General features: G+C 51.6%; 1 protein-coding gene across 1 annotated transcript; it reads right to left on the reverse strand.

Moving 5' to 3' along the window:
- Positions 1-6,696: 6,696 nt before the first annotated feature.
- On the reverse strand, positions 6,697-8,259 carry LOC124683706. The gene is made up of 4 exons (XM_047218171.1): positions 8,036-8,259; positions 7,358-7,419; positions 7,086-7,190; positions 6,697-6,997 (listed from the first exon to the last, which is right to left on the reverse strand). The coding sequence occupies exons 1-4, from the start codon at positions 8,211-8,213 to the stop codon at positions 6,863-6,865; spliced, it is 480 nt and encodes a 159-aa protein (XP_047074127.1). The 5' UTR covers positions 8,214-8,259; the 3' UTR covers positions 6,697-6,862.
- Between the last annotated feature and the right edge of the window lie 441 nt (positions 8,260-8,700).

Genomic DNA, 8,700 nt, shown 5'->3' on the forward strand with positions numbered 1-8,700 from the left:
TAGTAGAGGATCAATGCAGGCGACTCCATGTTCGAACTCAAGTCATATATAGGGGAACCCCTCGAGACAGGCTATTCTCAAGAAGAAAATTTATTCCTATAAATTCTTGAACATGTGAATATAATCCCTATAAATTCAAAAGAACTATGGAATGAACAAAGTTTCAATTACTCTAATGTTGCAGATGTTAGAAGTTTTTTATCCATGTATAGTGGATGGAAAATAATGTATTACAGTTAGGAAAGATTGCTACGCCTCATGTGGATTCTTAGTCAACTAGGAATTTAGTTAAAACTTTTTCCAGTTGCAGTGGTTTGCATCCGAGAAAAAAATATTTCTCGTGGTACAAAATCTAGAGATGATGTTCAGTCGACTGTGGATTAAGGAGCATCCATAAAAAAATATCTATCGTAGTGTGGATTGCGTATCTTTGGATGTTATTTCTACGAAGCAATGCACTTGCCTATTACTTACTTGAGTTGTGTTACGGTGGTTGGGTAGTACTATCCAGTACTACCCAGTACTACCACCCTGATTAATTCTGACCATCCGATTAGCTAAATTAATTTAATCTATAAATTAATGTCCTGAGGGGTAAATATGGCAACTTCACCCTGCAGAACTGAACCGCACGACCAGCCTTTGTGACGAGTCAATGCCCTCCCCAGACGCGCCGCCCCCTGCCTCGCCTCCGACCCTCCGTTGCCACCGCTGCCGCTTGCCAGACGCAAAGCCGCTAGCCACCACCGACGCGCAGCCGAATCAGTGCTCTGCCTTCGCATCCACCGCGCCCCGGATCACCTTCCTCACCTTGGAGCTCGGCCGCCTCGCCTGCTCGCTCTCGAGCTTGTCCGTGTCGTGCATTAGGTCGCTCGCTCCTCTCGGCAACTGCGCGGCAACGGAACCGCGAGGGACCTCCCACTCCGAACTTTGATACAGGAACTTGTTCTTCGACGCAAACCTCCGCATGTGGAACCCAAATGCATAAACATCAGCAAAACAACTATATTTCTGAACACGGATCCTCTGAAGACTGAAACAACGAGGGGTATTGCTCTACCTGAGAAGCTGTCGAGCCGGAGCTTGAGGGGGACGCCCTCGCACACGATGTCGTCGTTGGCCCAGCTCGGCTGCACCACGTCTTCCAATTGCTGGACGCCGCTGCCACCCCTTCGGCGAGGTGGGGGAGGGAAAGGCGACACGGGTGCTTTCCGCCGCCGGAGATGGAGTTCACAAAGTGCAGGGCGCCTTGCACCTTGTCGCGCGACAAGAGCCGGCGTAGAGTACAGGGCATCGTCCAGCTAGCCGCGCTTCACGAGGCCGCGCATACGTCTGTTGCCCCTGCTGTCACTCCGGGATGGGGCGCACGGCCGCGGCGTTCTCGCTCGCTCAATCGGAGCTCACGCCGGTGGAGCTCGTCCGTGTCGTCCTCGCTCACGTGAGCTCACACTGTGCACCCCTTGCGTGACAGCGCCGAAAGCGTGGAGACGAGGCAGGACGCGGCGGTGGAGTCGGAGGTGGCCTCGTTGAGGACCAGCAGGCTCGGGATCATAGCAGCTCATGCCCGATGCTCATGCGCTTCCATTCGCCGCCGGACACGCCGCACACAAACTCACGATGGTGAAGCCTCGGCGGTCACGAGCTTGGACGATTTGAAGGCTAAAGGTTAATTGGGAGCCACATCATGCCGTCATGGGCGCTGAATCCCGTGCCGCTCTGCAGGGTGCTGAACGAGGCGCGGCCTCCGGCCAGCACGGTGCCGGAGTGGCGGCCGGAGAGGGCTGCCGGAAGGGGAACTTTTTGCAAGGCCTAGAGGATGACGATGGTGACCGAGCGTGGACGGGCGGCCAAGCAGTACGCTGGCGGGGAGGGGGTGGCCGTGGGAGAGGAGAGGAGGGCGCTGGGGCGACGACGCGGGGACGAGACATGGCGGCTGCTCCATGGCGCGGCAGGATGGAGACTCAAGTCAGAGGCGGAGAGGAGGAATGGCGTCTGAATGTGAAATTACATGGCTACCCTCCTATTTAATTAAAATAAATGATAATTCCAGTACTTTTCAGTACTTATCGTCCAGTACTTTCTAGTACTACTATTTCTTCCACCGTCAGATTAAGTAGCTTCAATGGCTCCTAAATTCTCCAACCACCCTAAAAGTTGTATACTTACTTACTTGGTGACTAAAATTAAATTAGAAGACACTTATAAGTGAGTAGAAAATCAGGCTTTAATTAAATATATGTATACGTTATTTCATTTCTCTCTGTTCTAATGTTGCGATTATTATCACGTGGCTGCACTAAAACTATAAAAAAAATGTAGTCACCCTTGTTCTACTTGCGCTGACAAATTAGAAGGCACCTGATTAATATATTGTAATCGACTAGAGAATTAGGATTTAATTAAAACAAGATGTACCCCCTCCATCTATAAATAAGTGACTCGATTTTGCCTGCATACAATTGTATTTAGACATTTTTATGTGTAAATATATATAAAAAATTGAGTCTCTTATATGTCGTACATGTTAGTATTTCATTTGTCTAATGTTGCGATTCTTATCAAATGGTTCACTAAAACAGAACAAAAAAAATATTAGTCGCCCTTGTTGTACTTGCGCTGACAAATTTAGTGTAGGTTTTTAATTATAGAGTGAAAATTACAGGTGAAGCAACGCCGTGCGAGGGTTAGTCGCCGCTAGATGACAAGAGCGAAGGGTTCAATGCCCTCGATGGAATCATTTTTCTTGATTCAAAATGGCAGTATTAGTATGCACACGTGTTGGCAGCTACTCCAGGTACGTACAGTAGACCCTCCGTCGGGAGTAGTAAACCAGTGCATAGAATTGCTGCCGGCGCCGCCCAAATCTACGGCCGGCCCGGCGGCCACGGTTCATTCCCCTCCCTCTCGCCGCGTTTCCATGCTCGCTACCAGTACTCGCACGTGACGATTCCCAACCCTTCTATAGCCTAGCTAGCTAGGCAGGTAAGCCATTCATCCACCGGCAATCACACTGACTGAACACATAGAGGAAGAGGCAGAGCGTGTAGGTCTTGTGTTCATCTGATTCTCCTCCATCTGGTTAACTGATTGATCCATTCCAGTCCGTCCGTCGAAGAGCAGGCACGATCATAAACAGAGCACTCCGGCAAACATGGCGGCGGCGGTGGTGTGCCTGCAGGCGCAACGCGTCACCGGCCTTCCCACCTCGGTGCACCAGGTCGACCTGGGATGCCACCTTCACCATCCTCAAGACCTCGACGTCGATGCTGCAGGGGATGAGCCGGAGGGGCGCGCCTCCGCCCGCGTCTCCGGCGGGGGCGTGGCCGACTTCCAGAACCAAGTGCTCCTCCTCCACTGCGCCCTCGCCTCCTCCGTCGTCGTCACCGTCTCCCTGAGCCTGCTCTCCGACGACTCCCTGCGGCACCGGCGGCAGCAGTACCTCGAGCTCGACCTCGGCGCCGACCAGAGCCCGGGCGTCCTCAGCTTCCCGCTCGCGGCCGGCGCGGTGCTCACTCTCGCGCTACACCGCAAGCTGCTCCCACTCCCTCCTACCACTACTCCCTGCCTGCCGCTGCCAGCCTGTTGCCGCCGCCACAGGAGGCACCGGCGGGACTACGACTCCGCCGATGAGTCGTCCAGCGGCTTCATCGTCATTGAGAAGCAGTACAGGCGGCCGCCCTCCGACAACCTCCTCACCACCGACGACGACGCCGACGACCAAGATACCATGAAGCTGGAGATAGACAGGGTGGAGGACGAGTTCCTGGCAATGCTGGAGCTGGCCGAAACAGCCGACACCCGTCTCGACCTGGACATGCTCGTCAGGGACGCCGAGGCCGAGCTTTTGGCCAGCAAGGCTCATCTCCTCAATGATGATGATGCCGCGGCGGGCGGCTTCCATGTAAATTAGCTGTCCCACCACACTGTAAATTCTGAACGAAAAAAGACGGCTTTCTGAATGTCATGTGCATTTTGCCTCTTGATTGTAGCGCGGCGAATTGTCGACCACTTTCCCTTGACAGTCAATGCACTCTACTAGCTCAGCACATTCATCCTAGCCACCTGTGGCTCACACTACTCTCTGAAGTATGCATACTCCAAGTTCTAAAACCAAAGGAACCGCGAAATTCACATCACACCCGCACAGAGTAATGTTGCTGACTGAGTTCGAGCACCATTATTAGAAGATCACTAACTGCTTGTGCATACGGAATATGGTATACCATCTCATCTTTTTTTGCTGAAAAAGGTAAGACCCAGCAGATTTATTATATATAGCCGTAGAAATTCAATTATACTGATCTAAAATCAGAACCATCCATCCATCAGGAGACTGTATTATCAGAAATCATCAGAACTGGATGGCTGGTATGTGTATACCTACTGAGAGTACACTAGTAACCACAGGCACTAAACAATAGTAGTACTCCCTTCTGCCCAAATGACGCAGCTATAAAGCTGCGCCAATTAATTAGGGCCGGGGGAGTAGTACAAATTAGAGGGACACACAATCATCGCATCAGATCCGCAGAGCAACGTTGCTGACTGAATTCGAGCAACATCATCAGAAGATCACTAGTAACGTTGCTGACTGAATTCGAGCTCATCTTCTCAATGCTGCTTCCATGTAAACTACCTGCCATCATTCACTCGTCCCCCTTCCTCTTCATCCTGGCGATGGAACCGCTGCACCGCATCCTTTCCCTCGCGGCTGAAGATGGAGTGCTGTCACGGCTGCGCGGCCGTGCCAATGACATCAGGACCTCCCTCTACGCTGACAATGCAGTCTTCTTCGTCAACCCGGTGAAGGCGGAGCTTGAGGCAGTCCGTGACATTCTCTCCCGCTTTGGCGAGGTCACTGGCCTGCATGTCAGCTTTGCCAAGACCGCTGTGATACCCATCAGTTGCGAGGGCCTGGACGTCACTGACATTGTGTCACCGCTCGGGGCTAGGATCGCCGCTCTACCTTGCAAGTTCCTCGGGCTGCCTCTCAGCCTCCGCAAACTTCGCAAGGTGGATTTCCAGCCCCTGCTTGACCGCATCGCTAGCCGCCTTGCTTGTTGGAAAGCCAAGCTGCTCTCGGCAGCTGGTCGGCTCGTGCTCCTCAACGCCGTCCTCTCCGCTCTTTCCACCTACTGGATCTCCATCCACTCGCTTCCGGCGTGGGTGCGCAAGGAGATTGACCGCCTCCGCAGGGCTTGGCTCTGGCGTGGCGACGACACCTGCCATGGTGGTCACTGCAAGATGGCTTGGAGTCGTATATGTCGGCCTCGCGACCTTGGCGGCCTCGGGATTGTTGACCTCGACCGCTTCGGAGCTGCCCTCCGCCTTAAGTGGCTTTGGCGTGAGCGCGTCGCTCCAGACAGACCCTAGGTCGGCATGTCGGTGCCGTGCTCCACAGCTGAGAGAGAGATCTTCGCCGCGGCTACGACTGTCGCTCTCGGCGATGGTCTAACGGCCAGATTCTGGTTTGACAGCTGGATGGATGGCCATGCCCCCTTTGCCCTCATGTCGGGACTCTTCGCTGCGTTGCGCCGCAAGCAGCGATCTGTGCGCGAGGCGCTCCTGAACCGTCGTTGGGTGCAGGACCTTCGCGGCAGAGTATCTTCGGAGCTCCTGCCGGACTTCGTCCGCCTTTGGCTTGCGGTGGAGCGCGTCCACCTCACACCTGGGGAGCCCGACTCCTTCGCCTGGCTCCTGTCGGATTCAGGCTCCTACTCGGCGGCTTCGGCATACAGGCTCCAGTTTCTCGGCTCCACCGAGTCCCCCTTGGTCACCTCCATCTGGGACGCATGGGCGCCGGCTAAGTATAGACTGCTCGCTTGGCTAATGGTGCAAAACCGTGTCCTCACGGCGGATCGTCTGATGGCCAGGCAATGGCCGAACTCATACTTCTACCCCCTTTGCTGGCGCAATCTCGAGACGGCTGAGCACCTCCTCGTCGAGTGTCCATGGTCGCGCAACCTTTGGACTTTGGTGGCCTCCCGGTTCGGCCTTGCCTCTCTCCGGCCGGGGACCTGGCATTCTCCGGGCCCTTTGTCGGCTTAGCTAGCCTCCCTTGCATCTGCTGCGCCAACGGAGATGAAGGCTTGCAAGTCTATCGCTCTCCTGGTCATTTGGGCCATCTGGCGCGAACGTAACGACCGGATCTTCCGGGCCCGTGAGCGTCGACCGGTGGAGGTCCTTGGCGATATTATAGATGAACGATCGTGTTGGGCTTTGGCGGGTTGCCGGCACCTTAGAGTGCGAGAGTAGTCGCATGTCCTCGGGCTACCTTCGGGGGCCCTTCTTGTAACCTTTTGTACTTTGAGTTCCCTGTAACTCTTTTTCCTCTATCAATGAAATCGCAGCTCTCCTGCGTTCCCTCAAAAAAAAAAATCAAAACGGAGACAGACGATTTTCTGAATGGCATGCGCATTTTCGCCTCTTGCTAATCCCTTTCCTTTGACAGTCAGTGCACACGCACTCCACTCTACTAGCTCAGCACATTAATCCTAGTCCTAGGCGCAGCATTCATGTGGCTAAAACTACTGTGCTGAAGTGTGCATACTCAAAATTCTAAAATCCGAAGTAACCACGAAATTAGCAGGCAACCACATAGTAGCATTACAAATTAGTTACCGCATTAGAACCGCATCAGAAGATTACTAGCAACTTCTGAAAAATAAATTCTGTACACCACATCATCATTCTTACTAAAAATAAGACCCATCATGTATATATAGTCATATGAATTCAATTCTATGAATCTTAAATCAGATCTATATCCATCCATAAGGAGACTCAGAAATCATCAAAACTGGATGGCTGGTATTTGTAAACCTACTCACCGTACACTAGTTGACATACTCAGCAAGGTTCTTCACTTGTATTTCTCCATTATACGTCGGGCTTCTTCGGCAGGGTCGTCCGATAGATTGTCCCCTTCGTCCACACTCCTAGATCCCTCTTTTGGGTTCATTGCCAGGAAGGCGAAATATATAAGCCCCATCATCGCCTGTCAAGTAAACAACCAGCTGTAACTGAACATTGTGCACAGCAAATTACTGGGCTATGGCAGTGAATTCACTGTTGTGGGTACGTACCAGCACAAACAATGCAGTGGAGATAACGGACTTGAGAAGAAAAAGGCCGACCGACACCGCCAGGAATGTAACGCCTATCCTAGCAACTGGCCGTGGAACTGAACTCTGTCATACATCAGAGGGCAAAGCTACTTCAGCTCCCAAACTCAACAAAACTGTTTTGCATTAAGAGTTGAACCCTGGGCAGGTTCTTGCGGCCAGTTCCCATGTTTTTCCAACAGAATTCAGTAAATGGAATGAAGTGACTAAATGGGTAAGTATGTAAAACATACTGGGACAAGAGAACTTCCAGTGTCAACGGCATCCTTGCCAACCCTCCATGCTGTCTGAACAGCTGCAGTGATATGCGGGAGTGTTAGTAACACAGACAAGCAAATAATTGCAAGTTGCATCATAACCAGAACAAGGGGACATGACATTAGCAATTAGCAGTAGCAAGAGCAGGACACGACAGAACGGCATTCTACATATAATTACAAGTGAAATTTGAGCGGGCAGGGAAGACGTTAAGTGATATATATTTGGAAACGAACAAGTCCATGCCAGAAACTGGATATGTGGATATTTGGGTGGGCTGTGTTGGGCACAAAGAGGCAGTGGGCTGGGATGGCAATCACATTAACATGAGCTATATATATATTCAGTATCAGCCTCCTGCTGGCATAATAGTCCCCAAACAAACAAGCCAACGATAGTAATATCATAGTCTTAATTAGCTGGAGTGACGACCGCTGCAGTTAGTGTTACACTTGCTGGGTGGTAGCACAACTAGTGAGTATATTAAGTAGGGGATGAGACTCAGTACCAGTAGAATCGATGTAGCACACATTCAGAATTAGCAGAGCGGTTCTTTGATTGTATTATAATACTCAGTAATCAGCTTGGACGAGATTATACAAAAAAGACGAGCGAATCAAAGAAATTTCGGAGGGAGGGAGGAAGAGAGGGACCTTTGGAGAAGTTGGACTGCGCGGAGGCGACGACGAGGAGGCGCGAGGGGATGATGCGTATCCGACGCGTGGGCATGTTAGGGGAAGCGGCTGACCAAGTCCGGCGAGTAGCCATGGAGGCCGCCGGAGGAAGCCGTGGGGCGGTAGCAGCCATGGCTATACCGCCATGGACGTCCATGGCGAATTTTGGCGATGCGGTGCGGTGGTGACCACCCGTCCCCAGCCTTCCGAGAGAGAAGCAGAAAGAGAGACTCGATGGATTAGATTGGCTTTGGTACGGCAAATCGATCGATCACGGCCGTTGATATTTTATTGCTTGTGTGACTGTCTGTCTCGAAACAGATCAGATGTGTGGGTAATCACGGTCGTTGACCACCCAGACCATCTCCAACAGATCGATGTATATTTTGCATCAGTAAAACAATTATACTTCATCCCATGTTTTTGGTTTTTTCCCCAGTTTATACATCATCCAAGCTGCAAAATTTCAAATAAAATATTTAAAATTTGGCACATTTCAGAAGAAATTCCAACTTCGACACATAGGAACATCCACAACACAGATAGTAGACGCTTTGACACTCGACACCGAATTTTCGACTTAGAAACTAGATGCTACGACACTCAAGCATTGACACTCAACACTCGATTCTTCCACCTACAAA

The sequence above is a fragment of the Lolium rigidum genome, chromosome 1 (assembly GCF_022539505.1).
Source record: "Lolium rigidum isolate FL_2022 chromosome 1, APGP_CSIRO_Lrig_0.1, whole genome shotgun sequence".
Classification (NCBI taxonomy): Eukaryota; Viridiplantae; Streptophyta; class Magnoliopsida; order Poales; family Poaceae; genus Lolium; species Lolium rigidum.